General features: G+C 36.0%; 1 protein-coding gene across 1 annotated transcript in view; it reads right to left on the bottom strand.

The window, feature by feature from the left end:
* Nucleotides 1–6,683: 6,683 nt before the first annotated feature.
* Nucleotides 6,684–24,844, bottom strand: part of LOC138153235 (pantetheinase-like) — a 25,289-nt gene continuing 7,128 nt past the window's right edge. The window contains exons 2-8 of the mRNA XM_069077367.1: nt 22,396–22,626; nt 20,819–20,949; nt 14,494–14,686; nt 13,222–13,513; nt 12,430–12,791; nt 11,243–11,410; nt 6,684–8,109 (exon numbers count right to left, since the gene is read on the bottom strand). Of these exons, the coding sequence (XP_068933468.1) occupies nt 7,930–8,109; nt 11,243–11,410; nt 12,430–12,791; nt 13,222–13,513; nt 14,494–14,686; nt 20,819–20,949; nt 22,396–22,608 (1,539 nt within the window). The 5' untranslated portion in view covers nt 22,609–22,626 and the 3' untranslated portion in view covers nt 6,684–7,929. The remainder of the gene's footprint in view (nt 8,110–11,242; nt 11,411–12,429; nt 12,792–13,221; nt 13,514–14,493; nt 14,687–20,818; nt 20,950–22,395; nt 22,627–24,844) is intronic.

Here is a 24,844-nt window from a genome sequence, read left to right as displayed (position 1 = left end):
AGATTAAAACTCTATGACTAGAAGTGGCTGTGCTCAAATCACTTAAACTTTTAATGCTGTTACATTTCATTTTTTTAAATTTCTCTTCATCTAAATCAAGAGTTTTTAACCTGAAGTTCATGTATTTTTAAAATATATATATATATATAGTGATAACTATAGTTCAATATAATTGGTTCCCTTGGTAATCCTATGTATTTTATTTTATACATTTATAAACCTTATTCTGAGAAATGCCCATAGGCTTTACCAGTTTGACAAGAGTCTATGAAACACACAAAAAAGTTAAGACTGATTTAGTGAATCATTTCAGAGTAAGCTGAAAGTGAATTACTTGGAGCCAAGAGTGGAAGCAAGGCTTGAGACCCAAACTGGTTGGGGCTAGATCAACTATGATAAATTATAATATTTTTAGAAAATAATTTATACCACTAAAATGTAAATGCATCATGAAAATATAGGAAGTATACAGAGTCAAGGAATATTCTTATGATCCCTCCATACCTCTAAGTCTCAGCTGAAGGATAGTAGTCTCCTATAAGATACCATTCCTGATTCCCCCCAGTCATTGGTGCTTCCCTACCCAAAATTAAGTCATATTTTAATTTATTGGTTTATAGACATTTTCTCTTTTCCCACCCCCACTCTGCACCACCTAATGGAATGTAAACTCCTTAAGGGACAAGAGTCTTTCATTTTTATATAGGTATCACAACCCACATAGCATAGGATCTGGCACAAAGTAATAGCAATAATAGTAACAGCTAGGTTTTATATAGCACTATTAACATGATATTTCATTTGATCCTTTCAAAAACTGTGATATAGGTGCTATTAGAATCCTTATTTTTAAATTTTAATTATTTTATTTTTAGTTTTCAACATTCACTTTTATAAGATTTTGAGTTGTAAACCTCCCCTCCCTCCCCAGCACTTTCCCCAAGGCATCATGCAATCTGATATAGGCTATACATATACAATTATTACAATAATAGACTATACATGTACAAATATTAAACATATTTCCACATTAGTTATATTCTAAAAGAAGAATCAGGACAAAAGTATCCCCATTTTTCAGATGAGGAAGTTGAGACTGAGAATAGTTAAGTGATTCACCTGGGGTTATAAACTAGTAACTATTGGAAGGATGATTTGAATACAGGTCTTTCTGACTTGAATTCCAACACTTTATTCACTGCCCCATATTAGCAGGTACTTAAAAATAAATGCTTCTAGAAATAAAATTAATTAAATGGAATGGACAGTGCATCTGCACCTGCAGTTTGCATCCAACTGGTGTAGAAAAATGTGTAGCTCAAGCTCTGGGGGTCATTTCCAGTACCTTGTGCAGATATCACACCCTCCAAGCCATACTACCTCTAGCAGAGAAATGAAGAGTGTGGTCCATTTATGTGTCACCCACCCTGAGGTCATTCTTTGCCTCATTTCTTCTTAAGCCTTAATCACTGAATAGGCTTTGCTTCAGTCAAACTGAGACCTGTTACAGATCTTAGCTTGAAAAGGCCAAGGTTACCCACTGCATCCTGGGCCATCTCCTTGTCCTGATCCATATCTGGCCACTGGACCCAGATGGCGCTGGAGGAGAAAGCAAGGCTAAAGATTTTGCACATCCCTCCTTCAATTAAATCCAATTCACTTGCAAGTCATGGTATCACCTTCCTGATGTCATGGTCCTCTTTGAGAATGAAGGACAAACAAACAGTAGTAGCTACCCACCCTGTGTTTCATAAGGAACTGGGAGATATAATTCCTTGTGGTTTTGTCAATGATCTTTGAAAAATCGCAGAGAATGTGAAAGGTAAATTCCTGGTTTTCAAATAAGAGGAAGTTGACAAACCATAGCCCAGGGAACTTAAGAGCAAAGCTGAATTGGACTTTAGGAGTCATCTAGTCCCAATTCCCTCATTTTACAGATGAGTAAAATTGAAGTCCAGACTTTAAGTGACTTGCCCAAGGTAGTAAGAAACACAGTGGGAATTCAAACCCAGATCCTGACTGCAAATCTATTAGTCTTCCCACTGTACTCCCCATAATGTCACCTTTTGATCACAAATTATGGCACAATTATAAAATACATTATTAAAGGAATTATTGGTGAATATAAGAAAAGGAAGTGGTAGACAAAAATAATCAATATGATGGGAGACTAACCTTATTTCCATTTTTGACAGTTACTAGACCAGAAAATTAGGTAAATACTATCAATATAAATTTAGCAAAGCCTTTGACAAAGTCTTTAATGCTGCTCTTATGGAAAATATGCACTAGATGGCAGTAAAATCAGGTAGATTCAAAACCAATAGGATGACCAGACCCAAAGAACAGTTATTCATAGTCTGACATGAAGTTAGAAGGAGGTCTATCATGCTCCATGGATCTATACTTGGTCTTATGCTATTCGACACTTCTATCACCTTCATAGCCAATGGGGAAAAAAAAAAACAAAACTGTTCTCCTCTGCCCATTCTTCTGGAGAAAGTCCTCATATGCTTGAAATACCGTGTTTCCCCGATAATAAGACCTATCCCGAAAATAAGTCCTCCCCTTACTGTGTAAGATTCCTCTAAAATAAGCCCTCCCCCGAAAATAAGCCCTATTGAGATTGCTACTGTAGTGAAGGTGATCCCCTGCGCTACATGCTACATTACGGTACCCTCTGTATGCACCCCCCCCCGTGAAACGCACGCCGCGCTCCGAGCTGCATCCAATCAGAGCTGCAGCAGTGAGCGCGTCATCCTGTTCTTCCCCAGTGATTTGCTTATTGAATAAAGGTACATTTTTTTGTTCACATTTACCTGTTTATTAAAATTGCTGTCAATGTTCATTAAAATAAGCCCTCCCCTGAAAATAAGCCCTCTGGTGTTTTTCTGTCCAAAAAAATTAATAAGACAGTGTCTTATTATCGGGGAAACACGGTAAACAGCCCCCCAATTCATCGATGGGTTTGGGAACCCCTTCATTTGAGATCCTCAAGCAGGGGCTGGATGACCACTTTTGATAGGCAATTCTTATTGAGATATGAGTTGTACTATCTTGCCTCTGAAGTCCCTCCCAACTCTGGGACTCTGATTCCGTGAAGGTGTAGTCCTGGATATTTATATTGGTCAACAATCATTTATTTATTTTTTGTTACATGAGTATGCTATTTAAGGATATAAAAGAAACATAAGACACAAATCTTGCCCTTGGAGAGCTTATATTCTAGTTGGGACAGTAAAGAAAACAAAGAATACATGACCAATTATGAAGGAACACATCTATAACTATAGAATAATATCATTCAAATAAATATATAAATATAGTGAAATGATGAGTGCACATAAAGACAGGAAGAACTAACCAAATCCCACCTCCAATGTTCACTAGTTGTATGACATGGGAAGTTACTTAACCCCTCTGAATCTATTGCCTTGTCTGGAAAACAAGGAAAATAATATCTCTAGTGCCTACCCCATAGAGCTGTTTCAAGGATCAAATGAGATCAAACACTACTGTAAGCAATCTGGGAGAGAAAGGAATAGTTTACCTTTAAGATTTATGGAGAAGGGAAGATTTTATGACCAAAGAAGAGTTAGAGAGCATTATGAAATACAAAATGGATAATTTTGATTACATTAAATTGAAAAGTTTCTGTATAAATCAAGCCAATGTAACCAAGATTAAGAGAGAAGTAGAAAATTGGGAAAGAATTCTTACCACCAGTGTCTCCGATAAAGGTCTCATTTCTAAAATATACAGAGAACTGAGTCAAATCTATAAGAATACAAGTCATTCCCCAACTGATAAATGGGCAAAGGATATGAACAGGCAGTTTTCAGAGGAAGAAATGAAAGATATCTATAAGCATATGAAAAATGCTCTAAATCACTATTGATTAGAGAAATGCAAATCAAAACAACTCTAAGGTACCACATCTCACTGGTATAACGTCATGCAAGAGCAGCTTTCCAGAAGAATGCTACTATGAACAGCCTTTAAGATTCTGATTACACAGTATAGTGAATACTCTATTTCATAACAAACCAAAGCAAAACATTCACAGAAAATCAAGGTACAGCATTCACAATTATTACAACTTATCACAGAAAATCACAATATAGTATTCACAACAGCTTATCATTAAAATGGCCATACAGTTTCCACCATAATGGCTACAAAGTTTTGAACCAAGAACAATCATCTCAAAGTACAATAGTCAAAGTCTTCCACTCATGGGGCCCACTAAATTAACTCAGTCACATATTCAGCAATCAGTTACTAAGTATCATTAATCACTAAGTACAATCATTAGAAAATACACAGACCCTCCACACCTAGGTCACTAGTAAACTACAATTTCATCACTACTCTGTACCCACGGAGAGGTCTTTTCATCTTGATTCAAGGCAGGCAACTCCTACCTGAATCCACCAAACAGTTCCCTGGATTCAAAGGCAGATAGCTCCAAGTTACTTGTCTGGCTCTCCATGCAAGTCCTGCTCCACACTGAAATTCACAGGGTCCAGTCCATCTCAAATCTTTCACAAGTTCTGTTCCTGGGAATTTAAGGCTCAACCAAGCCACAAACAAAGTCTTAGCATCCCGATCGTGCTTCCTCAGTCTCCTGCAGCTCGTTCAAAAAAATCAGAATTACTTTATAAAGCTTGGGGGGAGAAGGAGTGGGAGGGCTCCTGGGCACCTGTGCTCTTGGGCCTCCTACTCAGCCTCCATGGAGCTTGCTCCAAGATCTGACTCAGTTCTCAACTTTCAATTCTCTTCTGTAGCAGTTCTGCCTCCAGATGCTGGTCCCAAGAAATTCTGACCCTTCCTCTCTGGGGCTTTTCCTTATATACACACAGCATTAGCTACTTCCTGTTTTAGCCAATCCCTTCCTGTCACGTCAGGAACAGGGGTTCATACCTTCAGTTTCTTTCACAGAGGTTTGATTAGTTACTAAGTGCTAAGCACCTGCTTACTTGCCAATACAAAAAAGCTTCTTCAAATTCAAATTACATTACCATTACAACTGAGATCAGATTGGCTAAGATTACAAAACAGGAAAATGATAAATGCTGGAGAGGATGCAGAAAAATTGGAACATGAATACATTGTTGGTGGATTTGTGAACTGATTCAACCATTCTGATGAGCAATCTGGAACTATGCCCATAAGTGCATACCCTTTGACCCAGCAATACCACTTCTAGGGTTGTATCCCAAAGAGATCATAGAAGTGGGAAAAGGACCCATATGTATAAAAATATTTATAGCAGCTCTTTTTGTGGTGGCAAAGAATTGGAAATCAAGGGGATGCCCATCAATTGAGGAATGACTAAACAAGTTGTGGTATATGAATGTAAGGGAATACTACTGTGCTATGAGAAATGAGGAGCAGACGGACTTCATAATAACTTGGAGAAACTTATATAAACTGATGTTGAGTGAGAAGAACAGAACCTGGAGAACACTGTACACAATTACAGACACATTTTATGTGTGACAACTAACTCTGATAGACTAGGCTCCTTTCAGCAATGCAAGGTTATAAGACAACTCCAAAAGACTCATGATGGAAAGAGATATCCACATCCAGAGAGAGAACTACAGAATCTGAAAGCAGACTGAAGCAAACTACTTGGTCTCTTTTTTTTTTTGTTTCGTTTTGTTTCTTCTTTCTCATTGATTATAATTCTTCAGTTCTCCATTGGTTATAATCCTTCTTTACAACTTGACTAATGTTTAATGTGAAGGTATTTGTAGATCCTATATTTGACTGCATGCCACCATGGGGGAGGAGGGGAATAGAGAGGGAGGGGGAGGAAATTTGAAATTCAAGGAATTGTGGAACTGATGAAAACTAAAAAGAAATAAATTTAAAGAAAAAAAAATTGAGATTAAACACAAACAGTACTTTTAAAACCACAAGTTATGTAGCTATCTACTTTTGTTAATAATAATCCCAAAAAGTATTTCAGTGAATCTGCCTCCCAACAATCTGAACTTATATCCTGATACTTTTTAACTAATTACAAAAAAGTTACTTTATTCACTTGTGCAACTGTCCATAGATCATTAAACATAGAATAGAAATTGTTCTGAGTTAATTTTATCTGAATTCAATCAAAAATGGTGAAAATTGGATTATTATTATTACTAGATGATGATGATGATGATGATGATGATGAGTCCTGCCTCTGGAATATAACTGGTTCCAGGGCAAGTCATTTAACCTCTCAGTGCCCCCAGGCAACTCTATAAGATCATAGGTAGTAGAATACTTTTGAATCTACTTTGGTTAAAAAGAGTTTTCTCATCAGAAGTTCCCTACACTGATGGAAACACAGGTCAAGACAAAAATTATTATTGTTGTTGTTATTAATTCCTAATGAACTTTGGACAAGGTCAGAACTAGATAAAGGCTTAGTTAATACATATCATCTATACAAAGTTCTTTTACTATAGACTCCAATAAGGAGATGGCACTGCCAAAGAAACACAAAGTTTGCCAAAGAGAAACTGAGAAAGTAAAAAAGCTCATCTACAGGAAAAATAAAATTATAAAGCCCTCTGAATTTTTGTAGAGAATCTGTAAATATCATCCCTAGTTAATTTTTAAGAATCTAATAAATATAGAACCAATCAATTAATAACAAAAGAAACAAGGATTTCTATGATGGTATGTTTCTCCATAACATTTATTAAGTTTTCTTTGATGAACAGTCTGACAGTTGTATTTGTTTTCTATATTTAACAGGATTCTAGTAAACTTTATTTAAAAACTAGTCTGAACCTTATGGTTGTAATAAAAAAGCAAAAGGAATTGTTAATATTGTACAGCAATGAAGGACTCATGTGAATGATGGAGAAGCCATTTAGGGGCAGGCAGATTTCATACATAGATCTTAAGTGAATTTGTTCAAGGAAATGTAGTAAGGAACTCTGTTACTCTAGTAATTGTAGTAAGGGACTCATTTGAGATCTATTCAAAGAAGCACTAGCATTTGTTATTTGTATAGAGAAAGATGTGACAAACCAAAGAGGCAATAAAAAAACACAGTTAAAATAGCGCAATTTACCTCAGAAGTCAATAGACATTAGCCCAAGTGCCTGCCAAGACAGTAAAACCCCGGATCTCTTAAATAGCGAGAAACTGGATACTCATCTCACAGTCAATGTCCTAATACATGCTAAGACTAAACAATACAAATATGAAATAACATAAACATGAAACAAAATCAATATAAAATGTACTTTGAAAAGGCAATTTTCAATTACTGACTCTACCACATAATGACTGTGTGAGAGTGGTCAGGTCATGAGGCAGAGGTTTGTGAACCACTTGAAAGGGATGGTATAAAAGCAGGATCCGTGTTTAAGGTAATGGTTAGAACAGATGACCATTTTTCACTTCAAGACTTTATGATTCACGTCTCTGAACATCAATCGCCACATTTGAAGTATAAGGATGCTCATATTGCTCACCTCACGGGGATGTGAGGAGAATGGCATGAGGGGATGTCTGTCCCAGGGCATTCTGTTTAAGACGTCATCTACACATAAAAGAGAACAACCTTTTCATTTTATAGATGTGGCAGCTGAGGCCCAGCAGACCGTAAACGTCAAGAGCAAACTTTGACCTCCCACTGCCAATGGCAAGGTGCACTTGGTAACAGTAGTGATGTAGTTCAGCAAGTAGCATCAACGATCCTGCTTTTATAAGCATGTGGTACATTCTCCCATAGTACTTTCCAATTACTGTATCATTTGATAGACTTAAATAATTGCTCAACACTACAGAGAAAGGTGGGGATTATACTAACCTAGGCATTCACCTAACAATTTTTTAGGGTAGGAAAGCTATCCAAACATATATGTTCTTACTGTCAGGAAACAATAAATGGGTAGGCAATATAATATTGTGCAGTTCCTACCAAACTGCTGAATACAAAACAAAAACCATAGTTATTATCCTCATCAATAATGCGTATTCCAGATCAACTGAAGCATTTTTTGGTTTATTCTTCTCATACTGCCTTCCAAATAGAGTCACCATTAAGAGAGGTCCAGATGTACCATTCTTGTTTACTATGCGTCCATCATTTAAAACCTATCCAAAAACAAACAAAAAATGAGAGTTGTTTCCATTAACAATAAAAAATTGACCATACCTCAACATGATATTATAAACAAAATATCTCCAAACTCTTGAACCAAAAAACTGATGACGAATGGGTTAAAATGGTTTATGGGTTACAGCCAGGAATATTAAGGTTGTCAATTGTTAATTATAATATGTGATATGTTATATGTTAACTGTTAATATATAACATATACAATATGCTATATGTTAACTGTTAATATGTATTATATATGGAAGAAAACATAAATGAAAACAATACCAGGCATCTTATGATGAAACCACTGTAACTAATACATGTAACCAAAACAAACTACTAAGAAAAGTGGAAAGCATTATGAAAGAAATTAAGCATAGACCAACATTTTAAACCATATTCCACAATAAATTCAAAATGGATATGTGACATTAATTTCAAAGGCTATTCTATAAAAAATTAAAACGGAAACTGATCATGCACCTTACATAGCTATGGATAGGAGATATATTCTTAAATCTCTAAGAGACAGAGGCAATTATTAAAGATAAAATAATTTTGATTATGTAAAAGTGAAAAGCATCTGCAACAAATGCATCTAGGATATGAAGGGAAATGGTGAAATAGAAAAAAATCTTTGTATCAAATTTCTCAGATATGGATTTGAAATCCAAGACACAAAGACAACTAACAGATTAGATAGACAGACAGACAGATATGATGAGTGGTCAAAGGATATAAACAAACAATTTTTAAAAGAAGAATTTCAAATTAACAGTCATATGAAAGAATGTCCCAAATTACTAACTATTATTAATAAGAAAAATGCAAATCAAAACAACCATAGGTTTTCTATTCACATTCTATTTATTCACAAACTGGCAAATGACAAAAGATGAGAATAATAAATAACAGAGGAAAGGACTACCTCTAGGGTATACAGGGCAACAAGCAAATACATTTTTTGGAGGAAGCAAAGCAGTCTATATAAACAATTTGATTTAAAAATGTATTACAAAATGCATTCAATGACTTACTGATGAAAATTTGGAATAATTAACTTACAATCTTCATTTTTTGATAAGAAGAATTGTGATTAAAAATACTGAACTTACAGAATTGTTTAAATTTGGTTACTACTGTAGTCCACACTTGTGCTACAATTCTCTGAAGATGCTGACCCTTGACTTTCAAAGAGTGAATCCCCCAATCAGTCTCATAGTTATAAGAAACAATATTTAACAGATATTCCAGGAAAACTGTTTACACCTTGATTTGTTCACCTCACCGTTGGGCTGCCTATAGTCTCTCATCACATCACAAATACCCATCGTTTCATTTCTAGAAAGTATTTTCAATACTGTTCAATAGATGATACCCAGAAAATAGAATACACAGATGAGCCCACTATCACTCCTCAATAACACACATTTCAAGAAAAACTGAAAATGTTGCCCTTTAGCATGTGTCAAAGAATAAAACAGTAAACAAAAACTTCATTATATATTATAACTCTATTTCGGCATGTTTTACATGAAAAAGGCCATTCACAGAAAGCCTTGATAACAACGTTTGTTTTCATGAAGTAGATAATTTTAAATGATAATGGAATGTTTATACTGTCTTTATATTTCATAGTGCCCTATTTTATGAAACCTCAGATGTAATAGCTTTTTCTCAAAATTAAAATAATCACTTTATATTAAATATGCAAAATCCATCAAAAGTATAATTTAAGAAAGTGAAACCAAGTGGAAATTACATTTATTGTTGATATAATTTTATAACAATATTTTCATATTAAATTTGTATCACACCTTGTTTGATTGCACTGTTGTTTAAATACACAGATATAAAAGGCACAAAATTAAAATATTCAGTGTCTTTTATTTTTTAAAGCAATTAAAAGTAACTTGAGTTAAGTAACTTGCTCAAGGTTACACGGCCAGTTATTTCTGGGTATGGTGCTAAGTATGTGAGCCCAGATTCGATTCCAGGTCATCCCGACTATGGGGCTGGTGCTCTTACTCACTGCGCCACCTGGCCGCCCCAAAATATTCAGCTTCTAATATAATGCAATGTAATAGAGGACATCTTACATAATATGAGTTAGAGTGCCAGCACACTTTGGTGGCAACTATATGTTCCTTCTTTAAATGAGAAACTTTTACAATTTAAATTGATTACATGTGCAATTATAACATTAGTGAACAAAGTGGCTTATTTTGTGAATCATTAAGAATTTAGGTAAGGCACTCAGGATTTTAAAACTGCCAATATGGGATATATTATAAATTCTAAAAAGCAAATACACATCAAAAGCAGTTAACTGATCAGAACATTAAGCTGTTGTTCAGCTGTTTTTCAGGCATGTCTGGCTCTTCGTGACCCTATTTTGGGGACTTCTTGGCAACAATACTAGAGTGGTTTACCATTTTCTTCTATAGCCCATTTTACAGATGAAGAAACTGAGGCAAACAGGGTTAAATAATTTGCCCAGGCACTATGTCTGGAACAGGGCACTGAGAGTTTAAGTGACTTGCCCATGGTCACATAGCCAGCATGTATCAGACAGGTGTTAGCCTATGCCAATCTGCCTCTCAACAGCAGCTTACGCTGAGGTGAAATATGCCTCCCCGAACATTATACACACTTTATAACCATTACTCTAGTCTCTCCTCTGAAGCAAAAGAAAATTTAAAAGTTATGTTTCCAAATCTAAATTTCCTATTTCCAGCATTGTAAAAACAGTGATTGAGATATAAAGTTTAGGTAACTCAGCAGAGAGAACACTGATATTAGAGTGAGGATATACTGATTAGTTTTGCTGATTTGCTGGAAGATTAATTTGACTACTTTTCAAATAATCACAGAACGATGAATGATTTATTGCTTTGTTCCCACATGTAAACAGGCACTAATTTATGGCTTACCATTTTTACTTAGACTTATTTTCTATATCACAGTACTCCCTAGTGCTCCTCAAATGCCACTTTACCCCTTACTAGCTCTAAGATATTTATGACATTTCTGGGCATGACAGTATTCTTTCATTTAGTTTACTGCACAAACAATTCCTTCATCTCACAAAGAAATTATCTGCAAATACACAGAAAAGATTCCTACCTCAAATTCCCAGGCAATCTGATTTCCACTCAGCAACATCTCGGGAAAAACGTACTGGGAGTCAAATGTGCCGCTGAGAGAAAACATGTCAAACAACGTAGAAGCATTCTCAGCGGGCTGCCCACAAGTTTCTAACATAGTTGTTAAGCACTTCAACAGTGTACAAATCTGGGTGAAATAGATGCAGATCAAATTATCACTCTATACAACATTCAAGGGCATAAAATATTTTTGTTCTTTTGTGAAATAAAGTAATCAAGCTTCCCTATTTGATTAAGTCATTCTTTTGCCCCAGAATACTTCTAGGGCTCTTACAATTCACTTGGTAAAACTTTTATGAAAAATAGTACAGTACATAGTTCCATCCAGGTAGTATCTGAAATTTATACTCACACATATTTTCTAAGAAATGGAACAAGACTCTAAGCCCTCCCTGTCGAAACCTGAAATTATTATACTTATAACAATCATTAATTCCATTAATTAAGCGAATAATTAAATAGTTAATTTTGTTAATTTAATAATAAAAACAATAAACTTAATACAAATTAATTAAGCAAGCAGCGTAGCGTCTTAAAATAATGACTGAAATAATCTATTTAATCTAAACATCTGCTGTTTATTTCATAAAATGTTCCAATTGCAGTTGTGAAGAGACTCTAGATGAGGAAACAGATCCAGAGAGGGTAAATGACTTATACAGTGTCACACTGCATTTAATAAGGAAGCATGGACTAACATCCAGATCTTCTGACTTTCTGGCCACCCTATTTTCCACAACACTACAATGCTCTTCATCCAGGTTCAGTGCATAGAAGCAACTGGGTGGTGCAGTAAAGAATGCTGGACTTGGCCTCTGGAAGATCTAAGTTCAAATCTTGCCTCAGACCCTTAGGTATGTTACTTTAGGTAAGTCACCCAATCTCTTTCAGACTCGATTCTCTACTCTATAAAATGAGTATGATTATAATAGCACCTATTTCACAAGGTTGCAGAGAGAGGCAAATGAGATAACATAATGCTTTGCAATACTTAAGGCACTATATAAATACTAGAGGTTTTTTCGTTTTTTAAAAATACATGCAAACTTTAAAGACTAACATTTAATACATAATTTACTATTTTCTTATAAATCTCACTGTTCTAACAATCTTTCCATCTAACTTCCTCCTCCCAAAAATGATTACCTGTACGTAATAATCCTCTTCAGCAATGTGAAGTCCATCAAAAGCCCCCAAAACATAAACTTCATCTGCTCTCTTCTCAGACATTTTGTAGCTCAAGTAGCAGCACAGCGTGTTCTGACAAACAGTGTAGTTTCCTGTTTCGTTAATGAGTTCTTTGAAGGTGAACTTATCAAAAACTACTGAGGTTTTAAACTCATTTTGCTCTGTTGAGAAAGGTTCTATGCTGTTAGCATAAGAGCTCCAGTTCACTGGGGGTGGAGGCTTGGGATGTGAGTCCAGTTGTGAAAGGAGCAGCGTTCCATTCTCTGAATTCATATCAAGATAATACGCCTTGGGAGACTCTGGTGTATAGATACCACTCCCTGAAAACAGCAAATACGAAAGATTTTTTTTCGATTAGAAAAGTACAAAAAAAGTTATGTAGCTTTTTAAATTACTGTCATTCACAAAGTATTTAAAATATTGAACAAATAGCGGCATTGCCAGTGATTTCAGGATTGGGATGAGGAGGAAGGGAAGCAGACAGGGAGAAAGGTATTGTAAAAAGTTTATCTGAACTTTTGTCTATATTAAATGACAAACTAAGTATCCAAGTATAAAAAAAAAACAAAGAAGAGAGCTATTAAAGAAATTAAAATCAAAATTGAATATAGCCTATCCCAAGTGTGCTGATTCAAAAGTTTTAAGTTAGCAAATAAATACTTTACTAGGGTCTGCATGTCACTTAGAAAAATTGATGTCTGAGAGCTTTATTACAGGAAATTCATAAATCTTTTAGAAATTGTAAATTACCTGTCATTTGATTAACAGTGTTATGGATATTGGCTACAAGCAAATTAACTCTCATTCCCATAGCCCAAGCTGCATGGAATGCAGTAGGATATAAATGTGGTAAATTGATCATCCAAGCTACTGGTAACACAATTGTATCCACTTGCAACTTTTCCACCAGAATTACTGCAGGGTCGTGAAACAGTATGTCAAAGCCTGTTAAAATGCCAAACTTTCCAAATGTTGTATTAAAAGTCACCAACTCAGTGTCCAATAGGGTATCAAACTGGAATTCCTTCATTAACATATATTTCTGTAATAAACACACATACAAAAAATTATAAGAAAGTTGATGTAGATGCTTAACATGTGGGCTTAGTGCAAGCTTATAGTGATTAGATAGTATTGATTTTGCCTCAAACAGAATGAAAACTTCTGGGGAAAACAGAGATAATGCATTATAGCACCATATAATTCCTCTTATAGTGAAAGAAATAAAACACAATTCTTTAGCATCCTATGGAAAAAAAAAGTTAAGATATGATTTACACTGCCTCATCCAAAGATGATTTTAATGACTATAAAAAATACTTAATTATAATTTTCTGTGCACAAGTACACTTTGATCTCTCTAATTTGGTAGAATAAACTTCCCATTCTACTGCATGAATACATAAACATGTTAAAAAAAATCTATGATTCCCTCAGCATAAAGAACTCCTATTGTGTGAATTTCCTCTACTAAAACAAAGATCAGTACCTTTAAATGGCTTTCTAGATCAATCCTAGGCATTTGTCTAAGGCATGTAGAGGTTAAGTGACATACTCAGGCTTACACAAGTAACAGGAGTTAGAGGCAAATTTGAATCCAGGTCTTGTGAACTCTCAGTCCAACACACTATCCACTACATTGTACTACCATTCTCACTGTTTGAGATCGGTAAAATACAACAACATTTCAACACATAGTAGTAACTTCTGTTTCTCATGCATTCCAACTCATTGTAATGGTGACTTTTTTTCAAAGAGATATTGATGACAGCTTTAGTTTTGTAGGGCCCTTCCTGACCAGGACACTGTTTCCAATTGCTATACTACTACTTGCAAACATAAAGTTAAGCAATGTGGGTAAATGACTTTGATAAAATTACTTCTAAAGTTCTATTGCTATTGACATAATAATTATCCTTATTAATAATCCTAATCATCGATATTTCTCCCTTGCCACCTATTTTATTATTGAAATTACTATTTGATAATCAATTACTAAACTACTTAAAAACTAATTCATACCTTATAGTAACGAGCCACCAATTTCCCCTCCGAATCATATACCACATTAGTGTTGTACTGGTAATAGCCATTAGGTGGACACTTGGCCACTGTGGGATCACATGCCTTTCTATCCACCATATTTGCAACTACGTAGATGGAGTTACTCCTGGCCATGCAGCTGAGTCTTTCTTGTACTGGTGTTCTGCCAAATCTAGTATATGTTTAATGGGAGAAAAAAATAGGATCCACTAAATTCAACAGTTGATGAATAAAAAATGATACTGCAACTTTGACCAACCAAGTCATTTTAACTATTAAAAATACCCAAGTTCACTATAAAGTAAGTTATACAATAACTTTATTATATATTTAAAAGGAAAAAGCAAGTTGTAAATAACAGATTTGCATTGTCTTGTGCAATCCTTTTTTCTATTCTACTTTGTTATGTAAATGTTTTATTTCTTAAGTTCAGAATTTTAAAAATACATTTGTGAACAGAAAATAAGTGATACTACACTAAGTTGTCTTATCCACAAAAAGACAATTCAAAAAGAGAGGGAGAAGGACAAAAAATAAAGAAGATAAAAGAAAAGTTTAATGAGCAATAGTCTCAAAAGAGGGCTAGCAATTTACATGACTCTGAAAGAGCGTATACACTAAGAGAAAATTCTGGCAATGCGGTGTCCAAAGATTGGCAAAGCTCTTTGAGAAAGAGATAAAGCAGGTCCCAGGAAGCAAGATTTGGCATAGTGAATAAGGGCTGGTCTTGGAGTCAATCACATATGAGTTCAAGTCCTGCCTCTGACATAAACCAGCTATGTGACCATGGGCCTCTCAATGCTCCAAGCAACTCTTTATAACTATAAATTGTGAATCAATTGATAGAGCACATTGGGAGAGAAAGTCTTCATAAACAGTATTTTCCCAAACTGGTAAAATTGCAGACCCAGACAGACAACCACTCCCACCCTCAAAGAGAGACAGAGAGAGAGACACAGAGACAGAGAGAGAAAGACAGAGAGAGAGAGAGAGAGAGAGAGAGAGAGAGAGAGAGAGAGAGAGAGAGAGAGAGAGAGAGGAAGAAAAGAAGGAAGGAATAAAGAAACAGAAAAGAAAATTGAAACAGAAAAGTTAAGTCCCAAAGGTAATTCCACTGAATTTGAAGTCCCATATTCTAGTTCTGGCTCAGCTACTTACAAGATATGACCTTTTCCTCAACTATTAAGTGGGATGACAGCACACACTACCTAACTCAAAATGCAAGTAGTTGTTATTATGAAAGTATTTCACAAATTATAAAGCATGTATAAATGTGTGACATTAATACCATGTGGTGTTATATGCCACAGTAAAGAGATAATCAGAACTAATATAATAAAATGAAACTGAAGGATAGAGAAGCATGTGAGAAAAGGGATTCTTGGTCTTCTCAAACAGACCAAATTTTCTATAATAAATTAGCATCCTTGGGTAATTTAATTGGCTGATAATGCTGTTCTTAGAGTTGCCAAATTTCTCTAGACCCAACTCATAAAAAAATTGGCTTTAGAAGATGAGAGGCAGCTAGGTGGCACAGTGAATAGAGCACTGGTCCTAGAGTCAGAAGGACCTGAGTTCAAATATGGCCTCAGACATTTAACACCTACTAGTTGTGTCACCTTGGGCAAGTCACTTGACCCCAACTGCCCTGCCTTCCCCCCTCCAAAAAAAAAAAAAGAAAAAAAAAGAATCAGAAGATGTGGGTTTGAGTCTCAGCTCTTACCAATTCAGTTATGTTGTCATGAAAAAGACTTTTGTGAGACCCACTTGAGCCCTGCAACATCCAAAGAAGGATGAAAACCTGGACTAGTCAATCAAGAGGATGATTTGAGCCCTTCTGTACTATCATATCAATAATCCTTTGTGATACTCTCTTGAGTGAACCCAAAATCCTTCCTCTCTATCAACAACCACAATATCGGAGTAAGCTTGTACAGACATCCTGAATTCAGGGGTACTTCCTTCCTTATTGGAAACTAATTTTGGCTGACAAAAGGCCAGACATCCTAAATGAAGGGCACTGCCTTGCTCCATGGCTTTATAATCTGTGCAGCCTAACCCCAAAGCAAGTTCAGTTCCACCTGCAATTCCACATGCATGCCTGCTAGTTTGAGAGAAATAATCACAACCTAATTCTGTTTGTCTTAGACTGAACTCTAAAGGTTGATATCTTTAACCTCATCTGTAAAATGGGGACAATAGTACTCACAGTACCTATTTCACAGCAGAGATAGCATGCCATAATGGCTAGATGGGCTAGGATGTCCTGGATTCAAGTAGGTCTAACTTTTATTGGTTATGTGATAAGGCAAAGTAATTTAAACCCTCACTGGCCCTGGGCAACTCTCTAAGCATATAAATTTCAAGATGGTTGCCATTCTGCATTCATAGAGAGAAGTTCCTCAAAGGGGACTCCCCGTATCAATTAACCTACAAGTCTGTACCAAAAAAACAAAAACAAAAACAAAACCCTAATTCACAAGAGTTGTTGTTGTGGGGGGAAAAGTGTTCTGAAAATTTTTAAGTCTTTAGAAATGTAAGTATTATTATAGATAAATAAATTGGTGCCTGTAGAGGTTAAATAACTGGCCTAATAAAATATTAAAAAATCAGGCTTTACAGGGTTTAACAGCAAACCGACAAAAATTACGTTAACTCCTTCTGTTCCTTTTAATACAATGGGAATGGGATATTGCAGTGGGTGAAGAAGAGCATGAAACAGACATAAAACCAATGAAAACACATTTATTTGGTGCCACCTACTGGCAAATAACTTTTCAAGTCATCTTTTAGACTAAATCATATTTGCAGAGTGAACAACACAGTTGTTTTTTTTAATTCTCACATTTATAAAACACAACTTACAAGTTTTCAAAGTACTTTCCTTAACTGACAGGCAGGTAATGCAAGTATTATCTCCATTTTATAAATAAACTGAGATTCAGAGGTGTAGTATATCGTAAAATAATGGGAGCTGGAGTCGGAGATCCTAAGCTCAAATTCTGATTCTTTGCTAACTTCCAGAGCAACATTTCCCCTTTGGGGGGTGGGGGTGGGGGGAAGCCTCTGTTTCCTCATTTACAAAATAAGGGTTAGACCAAGGTCTCTTCCATTTCTAAATCTTCTATATCTAAGTCAATGATCCTAGGGCTATATTAGATCTAGTAAGTGACATTACTAGAATTCCATTCCAGATCTCCCAACCCCAAGTCTAGTGCTATATCTGAAACAATTATGAGCCACAGCAATCTACCCATAATGAGCAAGGGGATAACTACATTTAGAAAACTGCTTTTTTAAAAATAGACAATTGGTAGGCTTTTTTTTTTATTTGAAGGAGGAAGAGAAGGAAGAAGAGGAAGAAAAGGAGAAGAAACAATAGCAGCATCCCCAACTTCTGCTCAAATTTTCAAGTTAGGTATGGGACATGGATGGTTAGAGGGCAAGATCTGCATGAAAATCCCGAAAAGGAGACTGAGAAGGAGAGTTAGATAGGCAGAAGAACCAAGAGAGAGCAGTGTCCTAAAACCTAGAGAGAAGAAAGTGTCAAGGAGAGTGATCAAAAGTGTCAAAGGTGACAGAGAGGTAAAGAGTATTGAGAAAAGGTCATTGGCTTTGACAACGAGGAGATAATTTGTAAATTTGGAGAGGACAGTTTCAGTGGAATGATGAGGTCTGAAGCTGGATTGTAAGAAAAGAGCAGGCAGCCTTCCCAAAGAGTTTAACTACAAATGGTCAAAGAGATATAGGATTATGGTTAGTGGGGATAGAAGGGTCAAGTGAGGGTTTGGTTTTTTTTTTTTTTTGAGAATGCAGGGATCATGGGGACATTTGTAAGCAGTATGGAAGGAGCTAGTAGACAGGGAGAGACCAGTTAAATGAGAGAGTGTGAATAACGGAGGGCAGATAGGATAGATGGGATAGAATGGGATCTCTTGAGTAGGTGAAGGGGTTTGCCTTGGTACGAAGTAACGCCACCTGTTTGTGTGAGACAGGGGTGAAGGATGAGATAGTGGCAAAAGGCATAAGAGTGATAGGAGATAACAAAGAGGGGAGAAGAGGGTGAATGGTGAATGAGCCATGCATGGTGAATGGCCCAGTTGGTAGCACAGCGGATAGAGCGTGAGCCTGATTTCAAATACATCCCCAGATACAGACTATCTGCATGACCCTGAGCAAGTCTTTGTTTGCCTCAGTTTCCCCATCTTCAAAATGGGGATAATAATAGCATCCACCTTCTAGTGCTGTTGTGAGGGTCAAATGAAATAATATTTGTAGTGCTTAGCACAATGTCTGGCACACAATAGGTACCATATAAATGTCAGCTATTATTATTATTAATATTATATTACTGAGCCACTGTTAGTGATCTGTGAAAGACTACAGAAAAGATGGGGGAAGGGAAAATATCCCCTTTTTTAAAAAAAGGGAAGAAATAGTATCTGTAAACTGTAGACCAGTGAGCTTAACTTTAATTCCTGGGGAAATTCTAGATGGATCATTCAAGGAATGGTTGGTGAATTTCTAAAAAAGGAAGTACTTATCACACAGAGCCAACCTGGATTCATCAAGAAAAGGTCAGAAGTAGAAACAATAAGATTTTTCAACTGAGCACCATCCCTGGAATCAGGAGGACCTGAATTCAAATCTGGCCTCAGATACTTAACACAAAAACTAGTCATGTGACTTTGAGCAAGTCACTTAATCCCAACTGCCCTCCAAAAAAGCAAAAAAAAAAAAAAAAAGATTTTGCAACTGACTGGATATGTGAGATGAGGGAAAGTGAAGAGCCAAGTAAAATGCTGAGGTTGTGGGACCTGGGGCACAGGGAGGAAGGTGGTACCCTCCACAGAAATAAAGAAATTCAGAAGAAGGATTAATTTTAGAGGAAAAATAATAAGATCTATTTCATTAAGTTTGGGGTGTCTATAAAACATCCAATTTGAAATGTCCAACAAGCATTTGGAGATAAGTAGCTAGAGCTCAGGTAGAGAGAGAGAGATGGTAAGGACTGTTAATGGGTCTCCTAAAACTTGTTTTTTTGAGTTGCCATATTTTCCAGAGCATACAGGAGGCCCTGAATGTGTTATGGAAAAAGCCCGCCAAGCTGACATAATTTGTTATTTGCATCTCAAACTGAACTCCCTGTGTCTCCTTAAGAGTCAAGGCAAACACCAGGCAGTCTGAGTTAGGTTAAGAAGCTGCTTGTGCAGCTGACACCAGGTAAACAAGCATACCATCCTATTTTCATGGTATAGCAATTCCCAAGAGAAAAGAATGTAGGTTTTGCCATCACCTTGCTCCTCTCTTTCTGGAGGGGTTTTGCCCTTTACTGCACCTTTTCCCCTCCAATATCATTTCCCTTTAGGTGGAGACATCTGGTATCTCCTCCTTCCTTTGTCCTCATGTCATAAAAATACAAACTTCTATATAGATTGTGAACTCTTTGGGTTCCTATAATGGTAATGGGAATTTGAAGATCTTCTCTGCCCCTTAATAGGCTGAATGTAATAGCATGGAGCCTGTGGTTGGAGGAGTTTGCTGAATAGGTGAAGCAGGAAGGTGTGGGGCAGGAAATGAGTCAAAGCAGTTAGGGCAGAGGGAGAGACAGGATGCAGGCAGGCAGACAGCTAGCATTGTGAGCATTTGTTTGTTGGAAGGCTTTGGGATGGTGATGCTCTCTGCAGTGTTATTGTGTACAGATTTCTTTGTCATGAAATTTGGTTTTCTGGTATTGGGATTTGGTGTTCTGGTATCTGAATGAATGTTTTGCTTCTGTCTTCTGTATTGAAAGTCTGTTATATTTTGTGATTCAGAACTACGCTGGCATATTCCTAGTTGCCATCAGTGCTGTGAATATTGCCTTGGTGTTACGGTTCCACATACATGTTCATTTTTCTTGTAATAAACCAGGTTTTCATATAAGTTTCATGAAGCTGTAATTGCTTGTTGACAAAGACTAAGGATGGATATATAGATCAGGGATTTATTTGCATACAGATGATAATTTACTCCATTAATGTTGCAGATGTCACCAAATGAGAGACTACAGAGAGCAGAGAAGAAGTCTCAGATCAAGGCTTTAAGGTACACCTATAGTTAGAAAGCATGATACAGATGAAAATATCTAGTAAAAGAGACTAAAGAGGAAACTGAAACAGGTAGAAGAGGCTAGAGAAAACAGTGTAGAGAAGAGACAGCATTGAGAAGAGAGAGCTGTGAAGAGTGTAAAATGATGCAGAGCAGTCAAGTAAGAATAGGATGAAGAAAAGAAGGACTGAGGACAGACACTATATTTTAATACCTGTTGTTGTCTGTACAAGGGGTCCAGTTCACCTGTGGATGTGGAATATCCTCCAGAAAGGGATAAATACTTAGTCTATCAGAAAAGAATCCAGAAATACCATATTCTGGAGTAACAATGATATGTGCACCCTGTTGAAAATAAACTTAATTAATACAATTCCAAATAAGCTTCATGACAGTAATAATGTTGGCAAAATAACACCCACTCTTGTGCCATGTCAGCTCCTTTATCAGTTTTCTTTCAGCAGTCTCATAGTTTATCTATCTCTAAAACTGAGCCCAAACACAATACCTGTCCCTACTAATTTTGTTGTCTCTTCTATTTTTCACTCAAATTCTATGATTTGTAGATTTTTAAGAGTTAGAGATCACATTATCCAATCCCTGAATTTTATGAGGAAACTCAATTCCAATATGAAAGCATAGCAGTAATGTCATATAGCTTTGTTTTTTGTTTTTAATTAATGGACTTAGATGATATAAAAACTGAGCTAGTTCTAGTTCTAGAATATAGTTCTGCTAACTTGCCACTTGTTTGACCTTGGCCCTTCCACCTTTCAACTCTGTGGTTTTGATCTTCTTATTCATAAAATTAGGGGAATGAATTAGATAGATAGATACTAAAATATTTTTGACCTCTAAGCCCTATTATCTGTGGTTCCTAGTAATTACTGAATTTCTATACCTTTTTTAATTCAACTATTAAAGAAATTAATCTTATTGTTATTTGGGGTGAGGGGTATTGACAAATAGCTTTCTCTACATATCCCTGGAAACTATATAATATTAATTAAATCAGGGTTTTTAAATTTGATTATAAACACTGTTTTTTAAGTATTAATTTCCCCTTCCACTCGCAGAAACACAGAAATTCAGAGCTGGAAATAACCAGAGCCTCCATGTAGTCCAACTCATCCCTGAATAAGAATACCAGACACATATTCATCCAGCCTCTATTTGAAAATCTCAAGTTAAAGGGATCTCACTTCCTGTGTAGCCTATGTCACTGTAGGTAATCCTAATAGTTGGGAAATGTTGCATGACACAAAGCATAAATTTTGCCTCTTTGCAAATTCTACTCATTGCTCTTATTTCTGTCCTATTGAACCAACCAAAACAAATCTAACACCTTTCTTCCAAATGGCATTCCTTCAAATACTTGCAGAAACCTATCACGTGCCCCTTAAACAGCTATTCGGCATTTGGTATGAACTCTAACCCCTCCATTATGCTACTTTTTTTCATCTGCACGCTCTCTGGCTTATCAAAGTCCTTCCAAAAATGTGTTGCCCAGAATTTAATACAGTACTGCAGCACAGAGTACAACAGAACTATGCTCCCAACATGAGGACACTACACATCTCTTAATGCAACTTAAAATTATGTTAGCTTTTCTTACTGATGTTATGCTCACAGACACTAAAACTGACAAACCTTTACCAGATGAGATATACTGTACTGTAGCCAATGGCAACCACAACTGAATTTCCTGCTTCTGTTTCTGGTCGTTTTCCTTCAGTGAAGGTTGCAGAGTCCAGATCTACTCTACTACAATACAGCAATAGGAAAAAGTACCTGATTTGCTGCTGATATAATTGCTTGTTCCAAAATGTCCATATTTCTGTTCATTAAATTTAAGGCTTGTTCCTGGTTAACAGGTTTTAAATCTTCTGAAGGTATTATCACTGCATGCTCATATACAGCTGCAATAAAGGTATCCAGACAAGTGGTTTTGAAGGCACAAAGAGCAAAAATTGCCACATAATTCTGCCACTTAGAAGGGAGCATGATGTAGTCCAAGGTTTTCTGAAAAACAAACTCATGTAGTGTATACATATAAAATGAGGGAAAACTTTTATTATAGCATGTTAATCAGTAAAGAATATTGTACAAGTTATCGTTAAGCAAACAACTATGTGAGTTCATGACTTCTAAATACAGTTTATAATTGCATATCTTAGTGATCTTCAATGCCCAGATCAAACCCATTCTACTACCATCTTCACCCAGTTATCCTACCATTAGACAATGCCAAGAACCAACTCTACCTCAAAACCCAAAGTGCTGGCAAACTCAGCTTAACTATGCAGCGAAGATGTTTTAGCACCACATTTTTCACACACCTCCCAGTTCCACTGCTCCTAGCTCAGGTTGGGGAAGGATTTAATTATATGCATATTTATAAAAAATATGAAGACAACATTATGCCTTGCACACAGTAGGCACTTAAAATACTTGTTCAGTTTGTGATAGTAGTGGATCACTTTTCTAAGTTTTGCTATTTGGTCTTGTTCTATCATATATTACCATCAGCTCCACAAATGGCACTTCCTTCCCTGTCTCTCCAGAATTGAAAGGTTGCATGGGTTTCCAGGTCAAATTCTTTTATTTTTTAAATTTTCAAAAAATATACTTATTTTTAACAGTCTTTTCTTTAAATTTTGAGTTCTAAGTTCTCTCCCTCCCTCCAGCTTCTTTCCAACCCACTGAAAAAGCAAGCACATGACATCAATTATAATGTGAAATTATGCAACATACTTCCATATTAGCAATGTTGAAAAAAAGCAAGAAAAATATGCATCAATCTGCAGTTAAGAGTTCACCAGTTCTCTCTGGAGGTTGAAATCCAATTTTTCATCATTAGTCCTTTCAAATTATCTTGAATCATTGTACTGATTAGATTACCTACCAGGAGTGGGGAACCTATGCCTCCGAGGCTACATGTGTGGCCTTCCATGTCCTTGAGTGTAGCCTTTTGACTAAGTCCAAGTTTTACACAACAAATCCTTTTATTGTCACCGCCCTCACTACTTCTTATAGCACAATACTATTCCTTATAGCACAGTCATATACCACTTGTTCAGTCATTTCCCAATTAATGGGCATTCCTTCTATTTCTAATTCCTTGCCACCACAAAAAGAAGTGCTATAAATATTTTTGTACAAATAGGTCCTTTTTTTTTTTTTAATCTTGTTGTGGCTTAGACCTGATAGTAGTATTGCTGGGTCAAAGGGTATGCACAGTTTTAGAGCCCTTTGAACATAGTTCCAAATTGCTTTCCAGAATGGCTGGACCAATTTACAATTCTACCAATAGTGTAACAGTGTAACTAATTTTTCACATCCCCTCCAGCATTCTTCATTCTCTTTTTCTTTTATATTAGCTAATCTGATAGGCGTGAGGTAGTACATCACAGTTGTTTTAATTTGCATTTCCCTAATCAAGTTATTTAGAGCATTCTTTTTTATGATTATTGATAGTTTTGATTTCTCCTCCTAAAAACTGCCTGTTCATATCCTTTGACCATTTATCAACTGCGGAATGGCTCTTATGTTTTATAAATTTGACTCAGTTCCCTATATATCTGAGAAATGAGGCCTTTACCAGAGAAACTTGTAAAAATTTTTATAATTATTTTATTATCTATGGTGCCTTTTTACAAAATGTAATTTCCTTGGTTATCCCTTTTAATTAGGTCTGTTTTTTCTTTTCCTTTGTCTGAGACCATGATTACTATCCCTGGCTCTTTTACTTCAGCTAAAACATAACAGATTCTGTTCCAGCTCCTGATTTTAATTGCGTATGACTTTTTGTTTCAAATGTGTTTCTTGTAAACAACATATTGTTGGATTCTGGTTTCTAATCCATTATTCTATACCATTCTATTTTATGGGTGAGTTCATCCCATTCACATTCACAGTTATGATTACTAACTGTGTATTTCCCTCCAAACTATTTTCTTCAGTTTATCCTCCTATCTTTCTTTTTACCCTGTCCCTCCTCAAATGTCTGTTTTGCATCCAACCACTGCCTCTCTTAATTTGCTCTCTCTCTTATCACTCTCTCCTTTCACTTATCCCTTTTCTCTGTTGGGTAAGATAAATTCCTATACCCAACTGAGTGTGTGAGTGTACATGTATACACACATAGATACAGGTAGATAGATAGATAGATGGACAGATAGATAGATAGATAGATAGATAGATAGATAGATAGATAGATAGATAGATAGATAGATAGATA

Source organism: Petaurus breviceps, unplaced genomic scaffold, assembly GCF_028583685.1.
Source record: "Petaurus breviceps papuanus isolate PSGF00001 unplaced genomic scaffold, PetGlider_PUasm1.0 90977, whole genome shotgun sequence".
Lineage (NCBI taxonomy): Eukaryota > Metazoa > Chordata > Mammalia > Diprotodontia > Petauridae > Petaurus > Petaurus breviceps.
This window is presented reverse-complemented; position numbering and strand designations above follow the sequence as displayed.